Genomic DNA, 27,320 nt, shown 5'->3' with positions numbered 1-27,320 from the left:
ATAGACACATGAAATTTGGCACGCTTGTTTATAATGCAACGTAAATAAAGACTACGATGTATATGGAATTCCTACGGGAATTTATTAAAACCCAGGAATTAAAATTCAATTGCTGGATCTTATGATTTACGCGTGCGAAGCCGTGTGTAAACACTAGTGATTAATAATTTACAATCTTGCGTATTCCAGTCGTGCTATACTATCCTATTTGGTGAACGCGTACGGCCGGGATGACTCTCTGTACCCCAAAAATCCTAGATTGCGGGCCGTTGTCGATGCTCGGCTTAACTTCGACCTTGGGACGTTGTATCTCCGCTACTTTAATCTTTATGTAAGTTTATTTACTATACATATTATTTCAATTTAAGAACTTGTCCTAATGTCATCTGACAGTAGGGGAGAGTAACCTTTATTGAACAGGCGCTTAAATTGGACCACTTCTGTATTTCCACCAAATTACACAATTTATTTACACTAGCAACAAAAAGTGAAGCGATGACAGCGCCACAAACGTTTGGTGGAAATTCAGAAGTGGTCCAATTTAAGAGCCGGTTCAATATAGGTTACTCTCCCCTAAATAATATCAAGACAATGTTAAGGAATCTTGGATCATTAGTTTTGAAATAAATATGAATAAAATATTTATTTGTAAAATTATAATTATTAATACTTACGTATAAGTTAGTTTTTAACATTTCATACCCAAAGGGTACCCGTGCCGTGCCCATTTTTAGAAAACGACGGACTCATCGCTTGTATCGCAGAAGGCAACTGGGATTGGGTGTGTGTGAGTGGGCAGCAGCGCTCTATGTTGCCAACTACGAACTCCGTACTCCAGCACTGCAGTGCAGTGCAAGTTTTACAGTAGAGTCAATTTACGACGATCCCTTTGACACTTAGTGATAGCTCTTATGATGCAAAAAAGTCCATAGCATTTATTTGACGAAGGTTACTATCAGAGGGATTATCGTAAAATGACTCTATCTTAAGTAAAGCGGTCAAACTTATAACACCCCTCTTTTTGCGTCGGAGGTGCAAAATCAAAATGGGTGTGTATTGATCAGTATAACAACGTTTGATATGATTTCACTGGATATTACAACATTTGATATATTTCCAAGGATAGGAGCTTCACTGAACTTTTTTATAAAATTAACCTAACCTAACCTAACCCAAAGTACCTACATCAAATCGAATTAGGTAATAACAATATAAATAAGTTTGGTTTTTAAGATTATAAGATAAATTGAAATATATCAAATGAAAATTATATCAATTGTTGTATATCCTTCGTTACTTCGTTAGGGTAGAACTGCGGCCCCAGGCAGAAACGAGAATCAATTGCTTAGGTTTAGACTATAATGTGTTTTATAAATAGGTTGCTTATCTTTTTAAATCTATTCAGATCCCAATGCTGTTCCGGGGGGAGGAATACGATGAAGAGCAAGCAGCCAAATTTGACGAAGCATTAGGTTGGCTTAATACTATGCTGGATGGCAAAGCATTCGTGGCTGGTGACAATATGACCATCGCTGACATTAGTATTGTGGTCACACTATCGAATATTCACGTAAGTTTTAATGTTTATTTGGGCACAAACGGTACATTTCAACTTAGATCTAACAAACTTATATCTAACATTAACCAAAAAACATGACACCGTTAGATAATACATGAAATTAAAGTGGGTTGGTGTAGTGTTTTTTTTTTAAATAAGCTTTTATTGAACTTGCCCTGTTCGTTTGTTATTACATTAGTAATTGTGTAATTTTTCCATCGTATTGATTAAGTACCAACCAAATGCTTGATTACGATTCAAATATTGTTTATTATTGTTTATTTCTTTGTTGACCAGATAGCCAAGTGGTTAGAGAACCTGACTATGAAGCTTGACGTCTCGGGTTCGATCCCCGGTCGGGGCAAATATTTGTATGAATAATACGAATGTTACATAGTTCTCCGATCTTGGACGTTTAATGTGTATTTAATTATGTAGTTATTTATATAAGTAAGTATGTATTCGTTGCATAGCACAATCTTTGCTTAGTTTGAGTCTAGGTCAATTTGAGTTTTTTTTAAATATAATGATATTTAAAGATTTTAAAAATGATTTTTAATTTTTCAGGCATTTGGCTACGATTATAGTGCTCACGAAAACGTTGTCAATTGGTTCGACAGAATGAAAAAGACGCTAGAACCATACGACTATGAAGAGATCGATGAAACTGGAGCGGAGATCCTTGCTTCTTTCTTGAAGAAAGATTAGTTCACACCTAAACAGTTATAGCTTCAAATGTGATGTTTTAATAGAAATATAGTTTATGTACACTAAAATAATTTAGTGTTCTTATTACCCTTTTCCTTGTTACGATCAGGTCATTACAAGAGGGATATAAACACCAAAAGGAGGCAACTGTTTTGAAGTACATGTAAATAAATGTAGAAATAAAAAGAAATATAATAAAAATACGACACATCCGACGTTAATCGCAGCGATATAAATTTGCAAGGTCAACATTAATGTAACTGATGAGATCGATCTTATTCGATCTTATCGAAATTTACACTAATAAAATCGACTAAAATTCAAAAACACGCGTTTTCTTAGAGATAGAACCAAGTTAGATCAATTGTTTGCGTCTGAAAGTTTCCAAATAGCAATAGTTGCCCTAGGATAATTGCCCTCGATGTGGCGTTCACTTTTTATCAAACCCGTGAAGGTCCCCTAACTTGTAGGTAAGTAAATGATATTTAATAATAAAAATACCATTAGTGATATTATGTAGTATTAAATTTGAATTTAAGTGAGTTACTGATAAGGTAGCTATGGAACATCCATTGCGGTTATAGCTTGCTACGTCAACATGGTTTTCTCTGTTGTACACCTTTATCCTTTAGTGTATATAAGAGTTCTTTGACAGACTTCTATTACTGTTAAGATTTATCCACAAATTACATTTTTGGGGGACCGCTCCTGGGGCGTCGAGCAACGAATTTCAGAGCGTCCGGTCGCACGCATACGCCAGTTTGTTGAATGCAGGTAGGCATTTCATCACAACAATGCGCCGGCGACCGCGGCCGGCCGCGTACCGTTGACGTTTTCAAAACAATAACGATCGATTGTTCCAATTTGAAAAATCCACCACAAAACGATTAAACAGTTCACAGAATTCTCAAACATTGTGCAGTAACAAGGTGCTGTCGTGTCCCGACGTTCGCTGGTGAATGATAAGAAAATGTAGTGATGTTTCGTGCTGGAAATTCATGATATCGTTTTGGATTGACTACTTACACGATGCAGTTCTATGTGCGTATTATAATCATTATTTTATTTGTGATAATCAATCATAAACTTCAAGAAGTCTTTCTAAAGTTCTTAAAATATTTTCCAGTTCTTATATAGTATGTTTATCAAAAATAAGTTAGATTGCATTCTTCTAATGATGGTTGACATTGAATAAGACGTGTGTTAATGACTAAAAGCCTAGTTAAATACGAGTTAGGTATCAGTGACTATTTTAGATTCAATTTGTCGGACAATGATGTGATAAAAAATGATTTATTCTTTCATTAACATAGTATCGGAATTCTTTGTAATACATATTAAAAACATTTATTGAATAAAGAGTTAATTTAAGTATATTATACAATGTATGAAAGATTAATAATCAAAATTAGTTATTTAAACATGTAAAGATAAAAATTAATGCAAATACAAACATTTGTATGGTAAGATGAGGACGAATAGCTCAGAAGGTCGTCACTCCAGTATCTCGAAAGGATGCGGCCATTATTTCAATATGTAAGACCTATTGTTAAATTATATTGACGTGACCCGTTGTGTCTTATATCATGTTATCAGTGTCCTTCCCCCTGATTATATCTAAGAGTTATGCAACATCCTGTCCTTAACAGCAGTAGTCCTTTATAATGCATCTAACTGCAGGTTATGTTACCGATACGGTCGCATGACTTAATACACGCCTAGAGCTCATTGTTAGCAGGAATCATTGATATATGCAATTGTTACAGCAATTAACATGCATTGTAGCCTTCGTAGTGCCAATGACAATAAGCGTTCAATTTCCTACTAATCCGACATCAGAAATGTCAGCGGATGAGAAAAATATACTGAAATCGAACAAAACTCTGGAAGAAGACGGTGATGATAGTGGCCACGAAGAAGTTGACAATGATGAAATAAAAGATAAGAAATTTTTAGACGACGCGATGAGAACGGTTCTAGACCCTAATACAGTGATAACGAAAAATAATGATGAAGTTGAAAATTTTAAAACACAGTTGCACGAAATCGAGGGCGAGAATATGACTCTTGATCGTTTCATGGAGAGTATGGATACATTGAGTTTAGAAGTATGCAAAACATCGCAAGAAGCCTTGTGGTCTTATGTTACGAACATAAATGATGAAATCAAGAAAAATAAAATGGTAAAACAATTTAATTAACTTATAGTATTAAGTCGCTTATGTTGTCCTCGTAATACAGTTAATTTTATTGCTAATTCATCGTTGAATTATTAAGGACAGTGTCATATTAACATGCTTTTTCTAACAATATGTGACAAGTGTGAACATTAATTTTTAGTACAAACGTAGATAGATACTTACTGATACTCGTACTTAATTTTATTGCATTTACATATTTCTGTTGCATAACCATTCTAGGTGAGTATAGCAGCAGAAGAAGATGAAATTAAAAAACAATATTGGAATGTATTAAAAAATAAGTATCTGAATGACGAAAAAATTGCAAAAGATCCAAAACTTGCCAGGAAAATACGAATCATTAAAGAAAGAGGAACAAACGTTCAGATGCCTCAAAGCAAGGTGAGAATATATCAATAACATACCGATAAAAATAATAGTAATAAATAATAATGACCTGGTAGTGGTTGAGCGACCCATTTTGTGAGATTTTTAATATAAAATTAATAGGCTAAATTATTTTTTATATTCTAACGTGAATGATAAATGATTTGGTTGGCTTTAGATAATTCAGGTATAGACAATCTGTTATCTCAGCAGATGGTTCTCTCAGTCAGTAAGCAATTAAATTCAAATGAAATTAATTGCGTTATTTGTATGCTTATAGCAAAGGGAAGAAATAGACACAATGCAGCGCATCTGGAGTCGAGTTTCGGTTTGTGCCTATAATGCGACAATATGTACGGAGGACTCGGTACGAACTATGAGTGGTTAGTCATTTATTACATTATAAACATAGCGTCAAGGATAGTGCAAATCCGCGTAACTAAGGCATTGAATAATTCCGTCAAATCTGTCAAATTTAGCCATTGCCAAAGTTTACTCTAATTTTTTTAGAATAAAACGGATATGTAGGTAAAACCATCCCTTGCGAAACTATAATACACATATTGCAGATACGCGATATTTACATTATGGTAGGAAGATGAGCGGGTTTGCACTATCCCTGAAGAAAGTTATGTTCTTACTACTAATACTTATTATTACCGGTTTTATTTAATCCATATTTACAAAGATTTTGTTTGATATGAAATGCTCTATATATATCTGGCATCTAATGCCTGGGCTACATGAAAATATTTTAAACTGTCTGAAATTTAATAGTAGTTTCTTTTGCGTATACATACATACCGGGTGTGGCCTGTAATACGAGGAAAAAATTAAAACATGATCGTCCTCGTCAAACTGAACAGCATTAGTTCAGCGACTTTTAAAAATAAAGGAGTCTTTGAATTTTCCTTTTTTCATACAAATTAAATACTGCTATCAATGTACGCCATCCTAGAACACAACTGACGTCGCCTGTCACGCTATAAACATCAAGCATTTTGTTTTACATTGCTTCTTCGGATAAACTTAAAAGTGTAATAAACATTAAAAAACGAATTATTTTAAAAGTCGCTGTTGTTCAGTTTGATGAGTAGGTATGATATATGTTTTAATTATTTGCTCATTAATTACAGGCCACACTCGGTATAAGTTAGCATTTTATCGGCAATGGAAGCACACTTTTACGCCCTCCTTCTACTGTAGACTCCAACGATCAAATGCATCATCATCATCATCATATCAGCCATAGGACGTCCACTGTTGGCCATAGGCCTCCCCCATAGACTTCCATGAACTGCAAATGCATGGAATTGTATTTTTAATTTTTTATGAAGTTGATCGTTTCGAGTTAAGCGGAGAAAATTTGGAGGAGTCTGCTCCACTCGTACTGGAAGGCGGGCTATGTTCAGTCAAAAAGTAGGTACATGGACAAAATCGTCTCCAGTTAATGTAGATATATAAAGTACGGAAAAGTAAAAAACACGAAAAAGTTCTCTTTTGTAATTGATTTTCAGTAAATTTTATAATACTATTGTAAATGGTCTTTTTATGAGAACCTGACGAAGAAAATTTCCATCCTGTGATGTAAGATGACCAGTGTAGCACAAGTTCAAGCTATTTTAGACAGTTATTTTTTTATTAAATCATGCTAAATCTTAAGTTCGTTAATCAATTTAAGTTTTTCATGTATATTATTCTTCTTAATATCATATCCAAGCCCTTCTCGCATTAATACCATATCAAAAAAGCACGTTGTTAAAATGATCAAAAAATAAGGACAATAAAAAATTACTCTAAGTTAATTTGACAGTTTTTCTCATTCCAGATGTTATATCGATTTTCAAAACAAGTAACGACTCCAAAGAACTAGCTTATTACTGGAAAGTGTATAGAGACAATACAGGGAGGAAAATTCGTCCTATTTTCAAAGATTACGTGCTCAGAATGAATAGAGTGGCTGAATCAGAAAATTTTACGGACGCCGGGGACATGTGGCGATATGCTTTCGAGGACAATAACTTTGTCGAAAGCGTTGATAGAATATGGAAGGAAATAAAACCGTTGTACGATCTTCTGCACAGTTATGTAAGAGCAAAGTTGAAGGAATTTTATAAAAATGATCTGCCAAACGGCGATAACTATATACCGGCACATATTCTAGGTACGTATGCCAATAATTTAGATATAAACAAAAACTTTTCTTTATCAATTATATTTTGGAGCTTCGTGTATGTATAATTAGGAATGTATTATGAACATCTAAAGCATCATGTATTGGATTGTCCTCTATTATCTCGTTATATTCGTGACAAAAAGGAAGCTGTCTCCTGTTCTTTAAATAGATATCGTCCTATTTGTAAGCTGGCACACCCACCTAGAGCAATACGCAACAATAGAAAATGAAAGGCACATCAAGCATGACCGATTCTTCACGATGATCGACGCGTAAGGTCTGCTTTTAAGTAATATAATATAGATTTAATTAAGAATGTTAATATTAGTAATGAAATATAACGTGGAAATAATATTTAGCTTTTTGTCCTTATTATTTTTATATAATTTTAAACGCCTCTTGAAATGATTGTTGCAATAGCACTGTGAAGCACTATCATACAAATTTCAGGAAACCTCTGGGCACAAGAATGGCAATCCATTTATCCAAAAGTAGCAGCGTATCCAGAGCAAATAAGACCAAAGCTTCTAGGCAACGAGTCCATACATTCTAGAGATTTATTTGATGCCGTCGACGATTTTCATCAGTCTCTTGGTTTCGAAAGTGCCAGCGAGTCTTATCGGGATATCAAAGAGACCATGGCGACGGCTAACTGTCTACCTTCCAGCCACGATATGTGTGATGGGACCAATTATAAGTAAGCATTTTTATTGAATATGATGTACTAAATTAATTGTTGTATCATCTTCATCAGCGGGAAGACATCCAGTGCTGAACAAAGGGCTCCCCCTTAGAACGTCACAATAAACGACAGCACGCCACTTGCATCCACTGCTTGCCCGCAAGTCTCATGATGTCGTCGGTCCAGCAAGTGGGAGGCCTATCAATGCTTCGTCTTCTGGTTTGCATTTGTTGTATGCGTGATACAAAATAGGTTTACATAGATTAGATTAGTCTCAACCATGGTGTCTTAATATCACCGTTTTACTTTAAATAGCATGGCGCCTGTTATACGCAATCTGCATTTTACCTGCAAGTATGTTACTATAAGTCAAATCAACATTTATTTTAAAAGATTTTAAAAGAGCCGCGTTACATTTTACATTTAAGTAGTAAATTCAACCATAATAAACACCTTTTCAGGATAAAATGGTGCGGTGAGAAGATAACAGACGTAGCTGTGGGGTTATCCAGAGCTGCGAGACTGCTCGGTCATGTGCAATACTTCAGGCACTATCGGAACCTTCCGCCGCTGTACCGAGATGGTCCTAACCCGGGTAAGCAACGGGTAACTCCGGGCCCATTAACTGCAGTACTCAAAAAGCCAAGTAACGTGACAAATCTAAACGTCACTTGTGTTCAATTCAATTAAGTATGTATTTATGCTTGATGGGCAATTAAACTAAAATAACCTCTTCGCAATGGATGTAGATATCAAGACCATCTTTATGTTGCAAGTTGACGTGTTTAGGCTTTCTCTAATTAATAAACTAAATTTATATAATAATGACGTCCAGCTAATAATATTAACAACAGAACTATTATACCTACAGCTATGTTGGTAAACAATTTATGGTACTTTAATTATATAACGTTAATAAAATAGCACTCAGATCAATTAGAATTTCAACTGTTGATATGGTTGTTTGAACATAGCAGAATTGTAAAGTAAAATAAATCACCTGCAAGCGTTATTTAGCTGTTACTAGTAAATTACTGTAGCTCAATACCTATTATGATAATACTCGTAAAGGATTAATCGAAAAACATACTTCTGCTATTAAAAACTACTTCATAGTACGACTTTTGTAACTCTTCTTCTGGCAAAGCGTTGACACCTTTTATACATTTTAAAGAGTTTTTATTCTTAATTCGAAAATTTTACTTACTATTCCAGCATTCCACGACGCAATCTCAGACATCGTCGCCGTACAACTGACCTCGCCAAACCATTTAAAGACTCTAATGTTCATGAACGTTGAGTCTGGCCCACAGGTTTCCTTAAATCACCTTATGTGGGTCGCCCTAGAGAAGTTCCCTTTAATGGCGTACGCTTACGTGCTGGATAAATGGAGGTGGGACGTGTTTGGGAACAGCAGCATCGAAAATTGGAACCAGCATTGGTGGGATCTGAGGTAAGGGAGGGCATAATCTGGCTCTTGGAAAGAGGTGCCTAAAAAAATGGGATGTGTATTTTCTCACAACCTTTTCATATTCTAATTAATTTATCGAAGACAGTATAGTTGTCCATAGTTGTCAATATGGTAATCCTTAAAATCTATATGTATTAGTATAATATACACAGCGGCACAAAATTTGGCCCACACTACATATAAAATTGCCTATTACTGCATAAATTGGAAGGTCAGATTTTATGCCGCTCAGTATACCTAGTTATTGGAATAATTAATTGAGTCAGGCGTTACTTTGCGGAGCTCCATATCAATGAACTAAAACAATTCGAACCCGCGACCTACCTTTAGGGCCTTTAGGTCGCAGGCGAGCATGTTTTAGTTCTTTTTTATTGGAAGACCGAGAATGTTTCTCATACATTTTTAACTGCGAATTTAAATTTAAGTTATATTCGTAACTGCGAATCATTGAAGTTCCCACTAATATTAAGAGTCCCCTGTACGCTCGCGTCCCCATAAAAACGTAGTTTCGTTCTAATTTACAAGCAGCACTACAGATGAAAACGCAACTTTGCAACTACTTATATGGGAGCAGCTATAACTAGTTTATAACTAGTTTGGGTTAAAATAAAATGTAACGAAAAAAAAAACAATAAATACCCATACGAAACTTAAAATTGATGTGATTTTGAACATGAAACTACCGTGAGACTCACTCATATTAAATATAATGACCCGGATAACTCACGTCTTAAATCGAGTTTAGCTCGACATGTTTCGGGCTAATCCGTAGCCCTTCGTCGCGCGCGCGGTGCGGTTCGGTGCGCGTGTTGCAGCAGCCGCTGAGTCGCGTTGCTCCGAAGACGAAGGGCTACGGATTAGCCCGAAACATGTCGAGCTAAACTCGATTTAAGACGTGAGTTATCCGGGTCATTATATTTAATTTGATGTGATTTTATTCTGTTACATTGAATATGAACGAAAACTAATTGTAAACATCAAAAGAGCTGCTCCCATTATAGTCGCAAAGTTTTATTTTGTTTCAGTTGGTTGATTGTAAATTAGAACCATATTTTTGTATGAAAATGCGATCAGCGGCGAGCGTACTGGCGACTCTTAAAAGGCGAAATTTTGTATGGGTGGATGGTGTTTGTTACTCTTTCAAGCAAAAACTACTGAATGGGTTTTCATGCAAACTTTATTTGGCATGCAGGTAATAATATACCCTGGATTAACATACAGGCTACTTTTTATTCCGGAATAACGTATGATGCCTGTGGGTTAAAAAAAAAAACTACATACTAATTCTGCGCGAGCGAAGCCGGCAAAAGCTAGTGTGAAATATAATATACTTATATTTTTACTACACTATCTTTTTTTTAATGAGTAAAGTGTTTATACTTCGCACAAGCGTGTGCGCACTTCAGTAATAATCCCCGTCTAATGCGATGTGCGTCTGTATTATACAAGTGTTTATAAGAGGGAATTATAAACATTATAAACAACAATGTTTAAAACTCCAAGTACTTACTTTGTAACTGTAGGTATTCTTTGGCGGTTTTTGTTAGAGATGATAGAACTGAGTACCTACTTACCTGTATTCTTCACGGTGCAAATCTGATAAGAATGTTACATAACAAGACAGTAAATGATCAGAAACTTATATTTACAGAATGAAGGAAACTGGTGTGTCCGCACCGGTCCCCCGCAACGAGAGTGATTTAGACCCTGCTGCGAAGTACCACGTAGTTTCTCATGTGCAGTATATAACGTAAGTCATAATATCACATAGATACCTGGGCATTTTTACTTTAAATGGTGCAAAATTTTTTGTTTTTCAGAATTAGGTCATTCTGGGTCCTCCTTACTCAGAATCACGAGCACTATTGCTTTTGACGAAGAAAAAAAGATCCCGAATTTTCCATAAAAAAATTGTGTCCATTTCGTAACGACCCATAATTAACTGTACGAAAAAGTCACAAAACTGACCAAAAAAATATGGACACTTTTTTCTCCGTCCAAATTAATAGTGCTCGTGATTCTGAGCAAGGAGAACCCAAAATTAAATAATTCTGAAAAAAAAACTCAATATTTTAGACTATCGCAGTATTAGTAGATTTTAATAAGAAAAAAAAAACAAAAAAAACAAAGGCAATAAGGAAGCTTTGTCTCAGCCAGTGGCCAACAAATAATGTCCCATAAAATATATCTCCACACAACACAGTTCTACAAATCGAACATACTTACACCAATACCTCATGACCTACAGTAAAACAAAAACTTCAACGTACTTTCTCTTACCCTAGTTACTTGGTGTCTCACGTATTGGAGTTCCAAATCCTGCTGTCTTTATGCATGAAGACAAATCACACGGGGCCACTACATGAGTGCTCAATCTATGGGCAGAAGGAAGCGGGAAAACTGCTAAGGTAAGGAAGTTGTTAGAGCAGGAGGAAAATTAGCACAATGGTTGATGAGATACGACATCTAACGGACGATCAGATAACCTAAGTGATTAGTGGCCCTGACTATATATACATGGAAATTCCGGGTAAGAAGTCTGGTACGAGCAGACGTTTTTTTTTATGAAATGGGGGCCAAACGAGCAAACGGATCGCCGGATGGTAAGCGATTACCGTCGCCCATGGACACCTGCAACACTAGAAGAGTCATAAGTGCATTGCCGGCCTTGTAGGTAAGAGTGCGCTTTTGTGATGAGTACAAACATTTGTATTTGAGTTTTGATGTTCTACTTATTTATGGTTATATTAATAGTATTTCTTTCTCCGCAACTAGGTACCTATAGTCAAGCTTTGCTTAGTTTTGGGCTAGGTTTTTTAGTGTATCGGATTTTATGTTAATATTTACTCACTGATATAGGTACTTAAACTACAATCTAAGTACTATTTACTTCAAAGCCAATTTATTGAGTTTCGTGCTCTATCTCTGAAGTTACTTCTATTTCATTAAAAAAATATGTTCAGCATGATTGTCGTGTAAAAGTCAATTTGTAACATTTTGAAAAAAATATCTATCGTTGGCAGTTTTTATTGTCAGAAAGCTGTTGCCCGCGACTCTGGCAATAACTCGTTTATCCGTGACCGCGGGAGCTAATAAATTTTCTGGGATAAAAGCTATCTTGTGTCCTTTCCAGGGGTTCAAACTACCCACCACAATTCAACCAAATCGGAACGGTTTTAGCATCAAAATATTAACAAACAAAAAAACAGAGAAACGCAAACAGATGCACAGACAGACATAATTAGGTTCGCATTTATAATATCTCCAACGATTTCGATGAAATTTGGTATGTGGAGGTTTTTGGGGATGACAAATCGATCTAGCTTGGTCTTATCTCTGGGAAAACGTTTATTATCGAGTTTTAGCTCGAGTAAAGCTCGGTCGCCCAGGTACTAAGTAATGAAAGTAAGGACAAAAGTAGCTACCTAGTCAATTCCAAATTGGATGAACTCTGCGATCTAAAATAGACACTTTTAATCCTTAGTTTTTACATTTTGTTTCAATTTGCAGTGATGGCATGTCCTTGGGGGCAAGTGAAGACTGGAGAACCGTACTCCAGACGATGACAGGTGAAACTGAATTGTCAACAAAAGGCATATTGGAATACTTCTCAGCTCTACAAGATTTCCTTAGAGAAGAGAACGTTAAACTAGCTAAAATAGACGACGGCGATATGGATCAAAGTGCTCCTATCATAGTTGGAGCTATAGTGTTGTGTCTCACTATTCTTATTATAGTTATGTACTGTCTTAAAAAACATGGTGGTAGTGGGAACACTGTTTTCTCCATTTGTGGGCTAAGTAAGAATGGGTCCTTAGACATAGTCACGAACGAAGTGCCTCAAGGGAAGACGAACGAAATAGATGGCATTGTGGAAGATAAAGTCTGATAAGAACGAAAATTTCGTTAGCAAATCTTAAAACACTAGCACTATGTTCATAACGATGACAGTTGTAAAGATTACTTAAGAATTTTGTCATTATGTATTTTGTAATTATGCCATATGTATTGCAGTAAACTTAAGTATGTGTAGGTTTCAATAAATGAGAATTCAGTATTGATGTAAACGTTTCATAGAAATTATTGTTTCATTGTACCTGTACCTGTTGACAACAAGCGAGCGTTACTTCCTTGCTGTACCTTAAAGATATATTGTCTATTGATTTACTCGTTATTGGGAATAACATTGTTCTTTCACATAGATTTGTGACAAGAAACCGATGGAAAACTTATTTTCGTTCATACGGTTACCAAGCTCGTAATAAGTATGCATAGAGAAATTGATTTGAACTACGACCTCTCAAGTATTTGATTTGGATTTGAGCCTGGACTTATACGACCGTACAGATAACCGTTAGGGGAGAAAAGTCCTCGAGTGGCGACCACGGATCGGAAGACGAAGCATTGGCAGGCCTTGCACCAGGTGGACTGACGACATCGTAAAAATTGCTGGAAACCGGTAGTACAAGTGGCGAGTTGTCGTTCACTGTGGCATTCTAAGGCGGAGGTCTTTGTTCAGCAGTGGCGTATTCCGGCTGATTATATGCGAAATTCATTTCGAACGTTTTGCTAATTTTTGGTGAAAGAAATGATGTCTATGGCCGGCATTGGGACGTATATTAATAGTACGCAAAACGCATAACGCTGTTACGGTTCCAAGATGTTTATATTAAGTAGCTCGCAACTAAGGTTAGCGTTTAACGTTGTTACCTTGCGAAATACATTAATTAAAACGAGAAGCTTGTCTCCATACCATACCCTCCAAATTCAAATGGATAATATTTGCACGAAAATATTTTGCTAACAAACTACCAGTGTTGCCGGTACTTAGCTCGTTAAAACTTAGAATGGGAGACATATCTATGACTCCGAAAAAAAAAGGACTTTTGGCTTTGTACGTACATGAGCAAAGTGTGCTATTTCTAATCAAATAGTAATAAATGTAACCAAATTTTATTTCGGGTAACCGTTTTTTATGTAGGTATCTTGATATATTTGTGATATAGAAATCAGAAACTACCCACTGATCAAATATTTATTATTGTCTGTAATTCAATATGAAAATTCTTAAATGTGTCCAATACAAAGTGTCAAAGTCAAATAAGTAGGTAAATTTTCTAAGCGATGATTAAGATTAAACCTTGTGAATACATAACGGAGTAAAGTGAATTTTAAATAAAATGGTGAAAGTATACAATCTCGTTGCACTCGCGGACTAACGCAGGTACTTATTTACTTATACTTTTTTTATTGATATACTCGTATAAATCATTAAATTCGAATGATTCTTAATCAGTATTGCTTAGTTGATTGTCTCATCGAACGAGATCTTTATGACGCATCTTGATTTGAGGTACTTTACTTATCTGCAAAAACTTAGCTAATCTAATCTGTCAGTGAAATTAGATATTTCCGTTTCTTCTTAATGTTTATGATAAATAAAATGAATTGGGATGAATCAACATTATCAGTTACCTTATTCATAACTTGCATAACCATAAAGTGCGCTTTAAGTGAACTTGAACTAAGAACGAACCAATGGGATAATGTAGGGCCAAATCCTAATTTGCTATTTTTTGTTTATTATCAAAAAGGGGATTTTATTGTTCCATAATAATATATTATGTCAAACTCACACCTTGGTATTACATTTGATGACGAATGACCTAGTCCCAAACTATGGGTACTAGGCAACGAATATAAACCTACGAGTATATAAATAAATATACTTAAATATTATATTAAACGTCCAAGACCCGAGAGGTAACATTCGTATTATTCATACAAATATCTGCTCCGGCCGGGAATCGAACCCGGGACCTCAAGCGTCGTAGTCAGGTTCTCTAACTACTTGGCCATCCAGTTTTTTAGGGTTCCGGAGCCAAAATGGCAAAAAAGGAACCCTTATAGTTTCGCCATGTCTGTATGTCTGTCTGTCTGTCTGTCCGTCCGCGGCTTTGCTTAGGGACTATCAATGCTAGAAAGTTGTAATTTTGCACGGATGTATATGTAAACTATGCCGACAAAATGGTACAATTAAAAATTAAAAAAAAATTTTTTTTAGGGTACCTCCCATAGACGTAAAGTGGGGGTGATTTCTAGGGTTTTGGAGCCAAAATGGCAAAAACGGAACCCTTATAGTTTCGCCATGTCTGTCTGTCTGTCTGTCCGTCCGTGGCTTTGCTCAGGGACTATCAAAGCTAGAAAGCTGTAATTTTGCACGGATATATAGGTAAACTATGCCGACAAAATGATATAATTAGAAATTAAAAAAAAAAAATTTTTTTAGGACTCATTAACCCTATAGTATGGGGTATCGTTGGATAGGTCTAGGGGTCTGCTAAGACGATTTTTCGATTCAGTGATCTGTTTGCGAGATATTCAACTTTAAAGTGCAAATTTTCATTCAAATCGAGCGTCCCCCCCCTCTAAAATCTAAAGCGGTGGGTGGAAAAATTAAAAAAAATTCAGGATGGTAGTAAGTATATCAAACTTTCAAGGAAAACTATAACGGCTAAGTTTGCGTGAGAATTATTATTATATTATAAATAGCAGCCTAAGGTATAAAATATACCTAAACTTGGAAGATTCCTATAAAATAAGAAATCCTAAGATAAATATTACTTAATTTTTTTCGTAATAGCTACGGAACCCTATTTTGGGCGTGTCCGACACGCTCTTGGCCGGTTTTTTTTTCTCATCCAACCCTATAGTGTGGGGTATCGTTGGATAGGTCTTTTATAACCTTTTAGGGGGTTGCAAAACCGATTTTTTCGATTCAGTGATTTGTTTGCGAAATATTCACCTTTAAAGTGCAAATTTTCATTAAAATCGAGCGATGTAGATGGAAGAAAATAAATTGAACACTTATAAATCAGTTCAGGTTATGCTAGCCAGCTTATGCCAATGGCTTCTTCTAAATCGCAGAATTCTCATCCCATGGTAATATAAAATACATCCACGTTCTTGTCTCCATAAAAAGAGGGAATTTCGAAGTCCAAGTATAAGTTCAGCTTTCTAGATCCAGGGTTTGGGTTGGACGTTGATAAGTGAGTTAGCCAGTATTTTTTACATTTAATTATGCAAGTAGCTAAACCTACTTAAAATTAAAATAATTATTAGGTACTTACTGGAATTGGTAATACACCTTATTGGTGGTGACCTTTTTCCCTCCGGTAGGTGCGTTCTGAATTTGACCACATATCTATCTACCTATTTGTCGTTATTTTTTGTGAATAAAGACGAAAAACTTATGTAATAGAACAAAATGTGAATAAATGTTATCTATTTTTTTTGGTATCAATTAATACTTATCTAATAACAAGAATGAAAACACTAACGCATTTATATTAATGAAATAATGACAAACCACGTTTCAGAACGTGTCATTGTGCTTTTTTTTCTCGGGTGTGTTTCCGAATCCCTTTTCATCATTTGATATCCTATTTTCTTCTTGTTTCTTCTGTATTTTTTTTTTGTAATTATAGACACATTTGTAATAATTTCAGTAAACTGAAATGAGCTATATTATTACTAAATAAATAAAATAACAGATTTAAATATTAATTCAACAATGTATGAAGAACTTTCTTTGTGAACACATCAATATTCAACGCTTACTTCCTCAACCTCGTATCTACCCGAAATGTATACAACAACAAATCAACACTATCGTACTTACCATAAAGCTGATTCTAAAGCAATTTTGTGGCCAGATACGAGGTTGTGAAAGTAAGTGGTCGATATGTATTTTCAAGGCGGCACCCGTTCACGATAACGTTCGAATTTCAAAAACTCTTTCCAGCCAAGAGGATAAAAAGCGACTTTCCACGCAGATTTAGAAGGATAATGACAGCTTTTTTGAGCTAGTGAGGTCAAAAAACAATTACTTTTCTTACTCGCGACCTTATGATAGGTAAGTTTATGCAAGAAATGTGTGTTCATGCATTTTCTCCATCTATACACTGTAAGAACACACGCAAATCACACAAACCCATCTATCACCCACCATCACCACCACACTACACTGACGGGTTCCGGACTCAACCAGAGCTCATCTTCAGAGCAACATAACTAAAATAAATTCACCATGCTACCGGATGTTAGATTAACAAACCAATTATTTTGAACAGCTAGACGATGTCGCTTAGTTACCTAATTTAAAATATAAACGTGCCTACACGGTTACGCATGCCGGTTTAAAATAATTTATTAAATCAGGCGTTACTCTGCGGAGGTCCATACCAATGAACTAAAACAATTACTTTGCTCCCCGTGACATTATGATAGCTACGTAATCGTAACGTAATCATAGGACGAGGGTGAGCAAAGTAATTGTTTTAGTTCTTTGATATGGACCACCGCAAAGTAACGCTTAGTCCTTAATGTTTATTATATTATTGGTTTTCGTCGAGGAACAGGGACGAGTTGGCGATCGCGCACGGGAAAGAGCAAGGCCCTGGCAAGGCCTCTCAAAAGGTGAAACAATGACCTGATTAAAATCGCTGGTGACGATGGATGAAGAAGTGGTAAGTACTAAGTACATATAGGGTAAACCAGTGAAATGGGTTTTAACTAGATATATTTTATTCACTAGCAGTAAGCGATTATAACCGCATTGAAAATATAATTTGGCAAGGTTTCTTTGGTCATACTTAGTTAAAAAGCATCGACCCTGAGTAGGCCGAAGATGCCTGTTCGAATTGAACTTTACTCAAGCAAAACACCTTTTATCCCTTTTTACAGGATTTTTATTTAACTTGCAACGTTTTTTATGTAAAGTATGTAAGTTTGTTTGTGAGTTGTGGATTCAAAATTCGGAAACAACTTTTCGACCAGTTCCGGATATCAGATTGAGCTCAAATTGGCCTAGTTATGTAAGTTTCGTGACAGTACTCGTACAATGATACCGAGTGTGGCCTGTAATACGAGACGAGCAAAAAATTAAAACATAGATCCTCCTCGTCAAACTGAACAACATTAGTTCAGCGACTTTTAAAAATAATGAAGTCTGAATCTTCCTTTTTTCATAAAAATTAAATACTGCTGTGCTGCTATCCTAGAACTCATCTGACGTCGCATGTCACGCTACAAACATCAAGAATTTTGCTTTAGGTACTTACATTGCTTCTTCGAATAAACTTAAAAGTGTAAGTAATGAAAATTAAAAAACTAACTATTTTTAAAAGTCGCTGAACTAATGTTGTTCACTTTGACGAGTATGATCTATGTTTTAATTATTTTACTCATATCACAGGCCACACCCGGTATGATCTGGTAGTGAATTTCTGGTGGTTCAACTAGCATCATCTCCGTAAGAATGGAACTCTTTAATGGTCGATGGCATCGACTTTAAACTTGGTATTTAGTAATATGTAGTTTGGATGATAATGTTAATTATACGAACAGTGAACAAAAATAACAGCCACCAAAAAAAGCTCGCATTAAAAATGTTTTTTTTTTAACAAAAAACTTATTGCGTGATTTTTCATGTTTAATATTTTTTATGTGTGCGAGTAATATCCTTGCTTCTGTTCGTAGTTAATTGTCATTATGAAAGAATATTAATTGTTGCCATAATTTTTATTATTAATTCCTAAGTAGTATGAATGTAAACTCTTTATTGTACAAAAGAAAATAATCAAAAATACAATTGACAAAACTTTGCGATGTTCGTACAAAAGCGGACTTATCCCTTTAAGGGATCTCTACCACTTAACCTTTGAATGGATGAGCGGAGCAATCAGTTAGGGACCGACAAAGTGTGAGTTAAGGAGTCAATAATAGTGAAAGCTATAATACATAGAGGAGTAAATATGTTGTGAGTCTAGCACACTCTACTGTTGAAGATTTAGTAAATAGAAGAAGCCGGTTAGAAAAAAGCTTATTTTATCTTTAGGATTCATGCATAAAGTCAATTGCAAAGACTAGGAACCAAACTATACTATTGGATCATCTCTTTGAAAGCTTTTGCAAAATGAATAAAAACAGCGATTGTTTACCATATTTACAAAAGAACGAGTTCTAGTTTTTTTAAATAGAAAATTCTTTGGAGAAATGCAACAATCGAACGTCACGCGGTTCTGATAGCCATATTATCATCGACATAGTTGATGTTCGCGGCTCCGAATGGACATCCGCTCACTACTGACTTGTCGAAATGGTTAAGAGTGTGAGCCAGTGCGAACTAACTGCAATCATCTAACCGTTACCGCTTGCGGCGAACGCGTGCGCGAAGCCATCGAATACGCGCGAAATTTGCATAAATTCAAACAGAACTTTGGCAACGTTTAACATATTCAATAATTATTCAAATTCGGATTTCATTAACGATTAACGACTTAAAACATTTAAAGTGACGAAGTGATGATAATTTGGTTGTGAGCAATTTCGTTGTAAATATTAGCGGTAAGTTAACTTTTGTTGTCAACGGAATTGTAAACTAGATTAATGATATGCGAGTCGTAAGAGTAATATTATTCGAATAATACCTCGGGCCCATTCATGCAATTTATCCTACCAATAACAATTTAGAATCGCTTTAAAATTGTAGGTATTAACATAATAGTCTGGGAGGGAAAGCGAATTGTGGAATTTTTACAGTGTAAGTAACTAAATATTAATGACAAGTTTTTCTAAACAAGTATAGATACTGCAGGTTCTATTGGCCGTAGTTTGAGCCGGTCAGGATCATTTACAATCCTTTCCACAAAATATTTAATGAACTTAAGTACGTAGATAACTTTTTCTCTTCGTGTTTTTTTTTATAAAACGTGTTTATAATTTGTTCTTTTTCATTTATGTGTAAACGACACTTGCATCTCTTTCATTCTTGCCAATACGACTATACGAACAACGCGATGTAGTGCTGCAGTTAGAAAGCCTGAAATCGTGGCGTTCTGCGAAACTTTTGTTATTAGCATTACTGAATCATGTTAGCAAAATAATCAGATTCCTGTAAGCAAAGAAGCTGTACAATTTCGTAAGCTGTTAGTTTACGTCGGCTAAAGTTTGATTTATCCATTGTATGTTAGAATTTTTTGGACATTTTTGTCTGCTTTGTGTTAATAGGAGATTCGTTAAAATTAACAATGAACAGATCACTGGGTTAGTGAAGGCTAAAACTATTAAAGGTTAAGAATAATTAAAGAAAAATTCGCGCCATGCGCAGTTTAGAGCATAAATATGATTCCATAGGTGTTTACTCTTGTTCCTGATATTCTATCAATCGTTCAATGGTTAACGCTCGCTTTAAGGGATAAGTTCGCCCTTATATATATCCTTTTCTTTTTGCTGTTAATTGAATGTGTTGTATGTATCTACAATAAAGCGTTACAGTAATACAGTAAAATTAAAATTTATTAAGCCAAGTTTAGACTTGCAAGAAAAATCATGCAAGTTGCATTACATTGCGGCGCTCGATTGAACACTATAAACTCGTTGGCTTTACGGCCTCGCAATTTAATACAACTTGCACGATTTTTCTTGCAAGTCTAAACTCGGCTTTCTGTTTTGATCACCTTTAAGTACCTACTCATTGATTTCTAATGTCAATAGCCAATAGCTTTAGGAACGTATGTGTTTCACTATTAAATTCGTTATATTTACGTTGTTAATGTAATAATACAATGCTTCGTATATTGTATATATTTTTTCCCATTTCATTAAGGCCATTTTCACCGTGTTATTTGGTATCAGAGTATTTTTTTGTGGCGGGATCACAAACTATGACGCACGGGCCCTAAAGATAGTACTATTATTTATTTAATCTGCTAAAAAAATCAGCATTAAATTATAAAAATATTGATCTTATATTTCCTGTGGAAATAAATTGTTATTAATGTTTTTGCAACAGTTCTCTGCCACAATCAACTCGAATTTTTCAGAAAAATGCTGTTTATTTCGATACATATTTTCACTTAATCTAAAGGCATATTTAAGTGATAAACTTAGTACTTAGTTATTGATTTTTAGATGATGATTTGTTTTGAGATCATTATTGTATTTTATTTTGTTTTACTATGATTCATCTCAGCCTATATACGTCCCACCCCACTGTTGGGCACTGGCCTCCTCGCCTCTTAGAATAGGCCGTGGTCCGTGGTGGCCTAATGGTTTGACCTATGGCCTCTCAAGCAGAGGAACGTGGGCTCAAACCCCGGCTCGCACCTCTGAGTTTTTCGAAATTCATGTGCGAAATTATTATTTGAAATTTACCACGAGCATTCATTTTCGGTGTATCAGGAAGGACTATGAACGTAAAGATAGATTAGAAATCTGCAAAAATCCTAAAAAAGCATATTCAATGGTGTGTTTGCAACAGTTCCCAATCCGCACTTAATCTAAAGGCATATTTAAGTGATAAACTTAGTACTTAGTTATTGATTTTAGATGATGATTTGTTTTGAGATCATTATTGTATTTTATTTTGTTTTACTATGATTCATCCCAGCCTATATACGTCCCACCCCACTGTTGGGCACTGGCCTCCTCCCCTCTTAGAATAGGCCGTGATCCGTGGTGGCCGAGTGGTTTGACCTATCGCCTCTCAAGCAGAGGAACGTGGGCTCAAACCCTGGCTCGCACCTCGTGAGTTTTTCGAAATTCATGTGAGAAATTACATTTGAAATTTACCACGAGCTTCTCGGTGAAGGAAGGAAAACGTAGTGAAGAAATCTGCACAAACCTGCAAAGCAATTCAATGGTGTGTGTGAAGTTCCCAATCCGCACCATTATTAATTTATTGAAATTGTTTGATTATGTTTTAATTATTATTGATGATGATTTATTTTATCAAAAAACTGTTAATATTCTAGCCCTACCTTGATCTTAATTTTTAAGGGGTCATTCAAGTATTACGGAAGCAGAATTTTGGTAATTTTTAACCCCCTCCCCCCTAGCTTACGTAAACATTGGTATATATACTTTTAAATCTATTTCTGTTTCTTCATTGTTATTGCAAAAAAATAAGAAATAATAAATAAATATTGCTGATATAAGCACCATCTAGACCTCCCCCGCCCCCATGTCATCAAAAATGAGCAAAGCAAAGACCCCTCTTCCGTGCTTAGGTAATAATAGAATGACCCGTAAGGGCTAAAATGACTTTACAGAGAATCTCCCTTAACTAGTGTCGGGCAGGGCCTTGGCAGGGCACTTAAGACTTAGAAGCTTAGTTTGTACACGAGTGTCTCTTCTATTGATATCAGTGGTTATTAACTTGGATTAATAACATCGAATGACATGTAGGTAAACATACTTTGGGATTTTAATTATTTTATTAAGACAATGGACGATAATTAAAGAAGGTTAATTTTAGCGCTCGTGTTAATGTAGGTACTTTTCTTTTAGTCATTAACTGAGCCAAAATCAATATTTTGTAGCAACCGGTATATTAGCCGCAATTTTTTCTCGTACCAATTCACAACCATTCATATAAATCTAAAGCTTGATACTAACAAAGATTTCCACTTATTACGGTTTTGGTAAAATGACACTATTTTCGTCTTCTACTTGGTAGACAAGGAAAAAACCATTACCACCAAAAAAAAAACCTAAATTTTGATCTACCTCTTTGGCCGCGTAATTATTGCCATTTATTACTTACACTCATGTCAAATTAAAGCTTTCTATAATTAAGATTCTCAGACCAAATTGTAAACTAATTGTAAATTATTAACAATAATGATTTTGTTATCAAAACCATTTTGTAAATTTTCAAGCCGTGGAATATTTCATTCAATGATTTCCAAAACAGAAGAATCTAACAATAGACTAGATTCCAAAAAAAATAAATTATAAAGGGCCACATCACTCGAAGAACACATAACCGTTGGGGAAGAAAAGTTTTCGAGTGGCGACCACGAACCGAAGACGAAGTGTTGGCAGGCGTCCCACTAGGTGAACTGACGACATTGTGAGAGTTGCAGTACCCTTAGTGTAAGTTTTCGGTTACAAAATACCAGCGTCTTAATCGCGTTCACGTTAAAATCTAAATTTGTATGGAAACACGAACATCGCAAACGTTCCGCTAGAGGCGCTGTTCGTGTTTCCATACAAATTGAGGATTTAAAGCGAACGCGATCGAGACGTATTTTGTAACCGAAAATTTACCAACCGATTGATGCAAGTGGGGAGTTGTCGTTTATTGCGGCGTTCTAAGGGGGAGGCCTTCGTTCGAAGCTGAGCAGTGGCCATTTTCCGGCTGATGATGATGAATTATATATACTTAGGATACCAGGCGCCAAGTCGATCAAAGCCGTACCATATATAAATTATTAAAAAACGCCTTGTTGTTAAAATTTGGTTTCAGTCAGACAATAATAAAAAAAGCCGGACAAGTACGAGTTGAATTCACGTGGAGAGGGTTCCCTTCGATAAAATATTTTAATGTTTTGTTTAAATTGTGCTCCGCATATTTAAACTACACATTTATTGTAAGCTTTCTAGTAATCTAAAGTTAAAAAACTATTTTAGGCCCACCTTTACTAACAAGGGAGGGAGGGGGATACTCAATATTCCCTATTATCTTAAATAACTTCAATAATTATTATAAGAAATGTTGGAATTAAATAAATACTGAATATTTAGCACATAGATGGACGCCTCGCGCTTGTAACTCGCGTGACATTCTATGCAACAACCTTTACTACCATTACGAGTACAGTCAGCAGCACCAATATCTGACAAAACAACGCGAGCATAAATATCTGATACGACTCTATTTATATAGTAAGATATTTTTGCACGCTCCGCTGTTATGTGGCAGATGTTAAAGCAGGTAACTGTACCTACCATCGCTAGCCGATAGGTTTTTATAATGTTCTATTTTATTTATTCCATTTTGCAGCAAGGCTTCCTGTTCAATGGATGACATTTGCAGACTTCTTTCGTACTCAGTGTAATTAACTCGGACTTGCTGTAATTTGAGCGCCAGACACAACAAAGAGTCTACTTGCATCTCACTTTTTTTTTATCACGAAGTGAAGTGAACTTGTTTGTGTTGTAAGTGCTATCTATAGTCCCTTTATAATTGTTCGAGAAAAAACTGAGTTGTCTTAAATCTTACTCTGTTACCATGGAACCCACTTAAGGCCGTCTTGCAGGAAAAAATAAATCTTGATTTAGTAGTTAAACCTGGCTTAAGCTTGACATTTACATATATTTTGACACTACTAAACTGAGCTTAACGCTAACTCGAGATTTATGTGTTTCCAGCATGTAGCCATAAATGAATAATAATATGCAATTTTATTCAAACAATAGTGGATTTAAATGTCAATGTCATATTGTAATGACTTTTGATTTGGATTGTTTTATTCCTATTGTTAGGGTTCCGTAGCCGAAATGACAAAAACGGAACCCTTATATGTAGTTTAGCCATGTCGGTCTGTCTGTCTGTCCCTTTGTCCGTCCGCGGCTTTGCTCAGAGACTATCAGTGTTAGAAAGCTGTAACTTTGCACGGATATATTTAGGAACTATGCTGACAAAATCGCAAAAAAAAAAATCTTAGACCTTCCATACGTAAAGTAGAGGAGGTACGGGGGATGATTTTTTTTTTTAGCCTAGCCCTATAGTGTGGGTTATCGTTGGATAGGTCTTTTAAAATCTTTGCGAGGTTGTCCCGATGTTTTTTCGAGTCAGTAATCTGTTTTCGAAATATTCAACTTTAAAGTACAAATTTTCATTAAAATCGAGCGTCCCCCCTCTAATAGATAAACTATTGGTTAAATAAATGTGATAGGGTGACCATATAATTGCTATTTTTCATGAACTGCTCTAAAGAGAACTAAATATTAACTGTACATGTTTGCCTTATGGTGCGTTAGATACAACGTTTTTTGTTCACGACTTAGGAGTCATTCTGTAGATAAAATATAGGAAGAACAATCCCGCAAACGTACTTGTAAATACTACAGTAAGATACAAGAGGAAGGCTTTACATGCCGCATACTGTCCAAGGTAATCTAAGATCCATCAGTGATTAGCTGGCAAATAATTTTCGACATCTCATAACTTTGAGCGTGCACATTAAGCCTAAGGTTCCATCGTAGCATTATGTTTGACCTCGTGCCTGTTTTTGGCTGCATACAGCTTATAGGTAAATTAACGGCAAACATGTTTTTTTTTATATAAATGATTAAATGCTAATAATAGTATAGACTCTGACTTGGCTGTTACTGTTGCAGTTACACCTTACCCCAACCTTACCCTAATAAGACCCATCTCGACTCGAATGTCACTTATCAGAATTTGAAACGTCAATCAAACGTTGACGTTTGCTTAGACGTACCTATGTCCTAAATTTAGGTGGTTAGGCTTTACGAGTTTAAGGAATTGCGGCATCTGTAGCTACAGTAGCACACCTAACTTATTGATTAGGGCTACTATCGAAACCATTCTTTTAAAATAAAATGTCACTGTATATCAAAAACGTCTTAGGTACCTACTCAAATTTATGCTCAAACTTGAGATCAGATGCCATGTTGTCAAATGATGAGCGCTTTGCATTCAACATCTCTCTCTACCCACATCATTAATTTGCTCTTGTACAGAATGAAATTGCCCATCTTACTTAATTCATTTTTTTATTCCCGGTGGTCCTAAAAAGTGGTGCTTTGAGGCGAGATGATGGCTTGTATCGGCAATCGGCGTTCGTTTGTATACAATGCGAAATCGCCGCCAATCGCCGTGGAAAAGCTTTTAAAGTCTGTTTTTTTCATATTTTTGTCGCTGTTTTCTGATAATCCTGCTTTTAAGCGATAATATTGCCTATTGATATACCTTAAATTTATATGTCAATGTATTTTTTTTTTACTGATTTCTGGTGTGCAATAAAGAATATTTGTATTGTATTGTATAATATGCTTCATTACCACTAGTCATCATCATATATCTACCTTAGGACGTCTACTGTTGGACATAGGCCTCCCCCATATACCTCCAGTTGCTTCCATTGGAAGCGGCCTGCATCCACCGTGAACCCGCAGCTTTATCCGGTCATCCATCCATCTCGTTCATTACCACTATCAGGCAAATAATTAATCAAAAGAACTATCGATCAGTTGATTCCAGCAATTTGCTAGCATAATCATCAATAGCCTTAAAAAGTGTAACGGCACGTAACATAACATACTTAGACCTGTCCTTTAGAATCATCTCATAATAACATTGATTAATTGTAAGTTTTAGTTTTCCTTAACCGTGTTTGAAAATCTATCTCAATGTTGAGGGATTGCAGCGATTAGTATTTCTAGCGAGTGCTTCACAACCCAAGGGAAAATAAATTAAGAACCGGCTACTTGCAGGGTTAGGGTTCCGTATAAACATGTGACAAATATTCAGTGTCATGTTTTGGTTAACTATTAGGGTCTCCCCAAACCTAGCGACGCGGAATCGGCTTTTTAGCCGATCAAAAAACTCTTTATGTCCACGCAATACGAGTAAGAGCGAAGAAGTCGTCGATCGGCTCGGCCGACACGAAACGACGTTTACCGACGGGAAGACGTCTTTTTCGCTCTTACCCGTTTACCTGTCACTATCTATGAGTTTAAAGGAGAAAAAAATCGTCCTCACTTTACGTGTAGGAGAGGTACCCTGAAGAAATATAAATTTGTCCACGTGGTTAATATATACAACTTAGCAAAATTACGGCGTTCCAGCACTAAGAACACTGATAGTTTCTAGTTAAATAAATCACGGGCGGGCAACGCGAAACTATAAGGATTTCTTGTAGGACTACGGAACCCTAAAAAACATACAGTTATATAATGGCTTTAACTAAAGTCTATTATGTATCCTATACATAGACTCGCTGGATATAAGTAGTTAAAAGTTTAAAACATGTGGTAAATTGCAGACAGAGTCATGTTCTTCGGGCTGGAAAAAACAGCTATTATATAACGTGAACAATAATAATAACAATAACAGGATGCTAAATCAAACAATTAAACGAAATAATCAAAAGTTTAGACGTCAATGCAGTTTTAGCAACAGTTTTTATCCGTCTTTATAAATGTTAAGTAAGGCATTATATGCGATGGTATCTTCTTTTAATGACATTTGTACGACCTTGTCCCACGCATTGCCATTGTTGTTCCACAATTGTAAAGCATTTGATTGTGTTGCTACTTTAATGCTGTATATGATGACTGGCGTA

General features: G+C 35.6%; 2 protein-coding genes and 1 long non-coding RNA gene across 6 annotated transcripts in view; all 3 read left to right on the top strand.

The window, feature by feature from the left end:
* The window catches only part of GstD11 (Glutathione S transferase D11), a 30,469-nt gene extending 28,132 nt beyond the window's left edge, over positions 1-2,337 (top strand). For all 4 annotated transcript variants that reach the window (XM_074096175.1, XM_074096177.1, XM_074096178.1 and 1 more), the window contains 3 exons: positions 190-331; positions 1,406-1,570; positions 2,126-2,337. In XM_074096175.1, coding sequence (XP_073952276.1) covers positions 190-331; positions 1,406-1,570; positions 2,126-2,266 — 448 coding nt within the window. In that variant the 3' untranslated portion in view covers positions 2,267-2,337. The remainder of the gene's footprint in view (positions 1-189; positions 332-1,405; positions 1,571-2,125) is intronic.
* Positions 2,338-3,045: 708 nt separating this feature from the next.
* LOC141433985 (angiotensin-converting enzyme-like) lies at positions 3,046-13,242 on the top strand. Its single transcript, XM_074096167.1, has 11 exons — positions 3,046-3,307; positions 4,033-4,449; positions 4,687-4,848; positions 5,114-5,216; positions 6,662-6,997; positions 7,460-7,706; positions 8,153-8,286; positions 8,907-9,144; positions 10,814-10,912; positions 11,448-11,570; positions 12,673-13,242. Exons 1-11 carry the CDS (start codon positions 3,296-3,298, stop codon positions 13,049-13,051), a joined length of 2,250 nt encoding a protein of 749 aa, XP_073952268.1. The 5' UTR covers positions 3,046-3,295; the 3' UTR covers positions 13,052-13,242.
* A 954-nt stretch (positions 13,243-14,196) lies between these two features.
* On the top strand, positions 14,197-17,688 carry LOC141434398 (uncharacterized). Its single transcript, XR_012452056.1, has 3 exons — positions 14,197-14,386; positions 16,967-17,077; positions 17,583-17,688. It is a non-coding gene; the product is annotated as an uncharacterized lncRNA (long non-coding RNA).
* Positions 17,689-27,320: the final 9,632 nt, after the last annotated feature.

Source organism: Choristoneura fumiferana, chromosome 13 (genome assembly GCF_025370935.1).
Source record: "Choristoneura fumiferana chromosome 13, NRCan_CFum_1, whole genome shotgun sequence".
Lineage (NCBI taxonomy): Eukaryota > Metazoa > Arthropoda > Insecta > Lepidoptera > Tortricidae > Choristoneura > Choristoneura fumiferana.
This window is presented reverse-complemented; position numbering and strand designations above follow the sequence as displayed.

What these genes read in the sequence shown, in the direction of transcription:
- LOC141433985 (XM_074096167.1), top strand. An exon ending in TTCAGATGCCTCAAAGCAAG is followed by an intron (nt 4,849 to 5,113) that starts GTGAGAATATAT and finishes GTATGCTTATAG; the next exon opens with CAAAGGGAAGAAATAGACAC. An exon ending in CCGAGATGGTCCTAACCCGG is followed by an intron (nt 8,287 to 8,906) that starts GTAAGCAACGGG and finishes TTACTATTCCAG; the next exon opens with CATTCCACGACGCAATCTCA.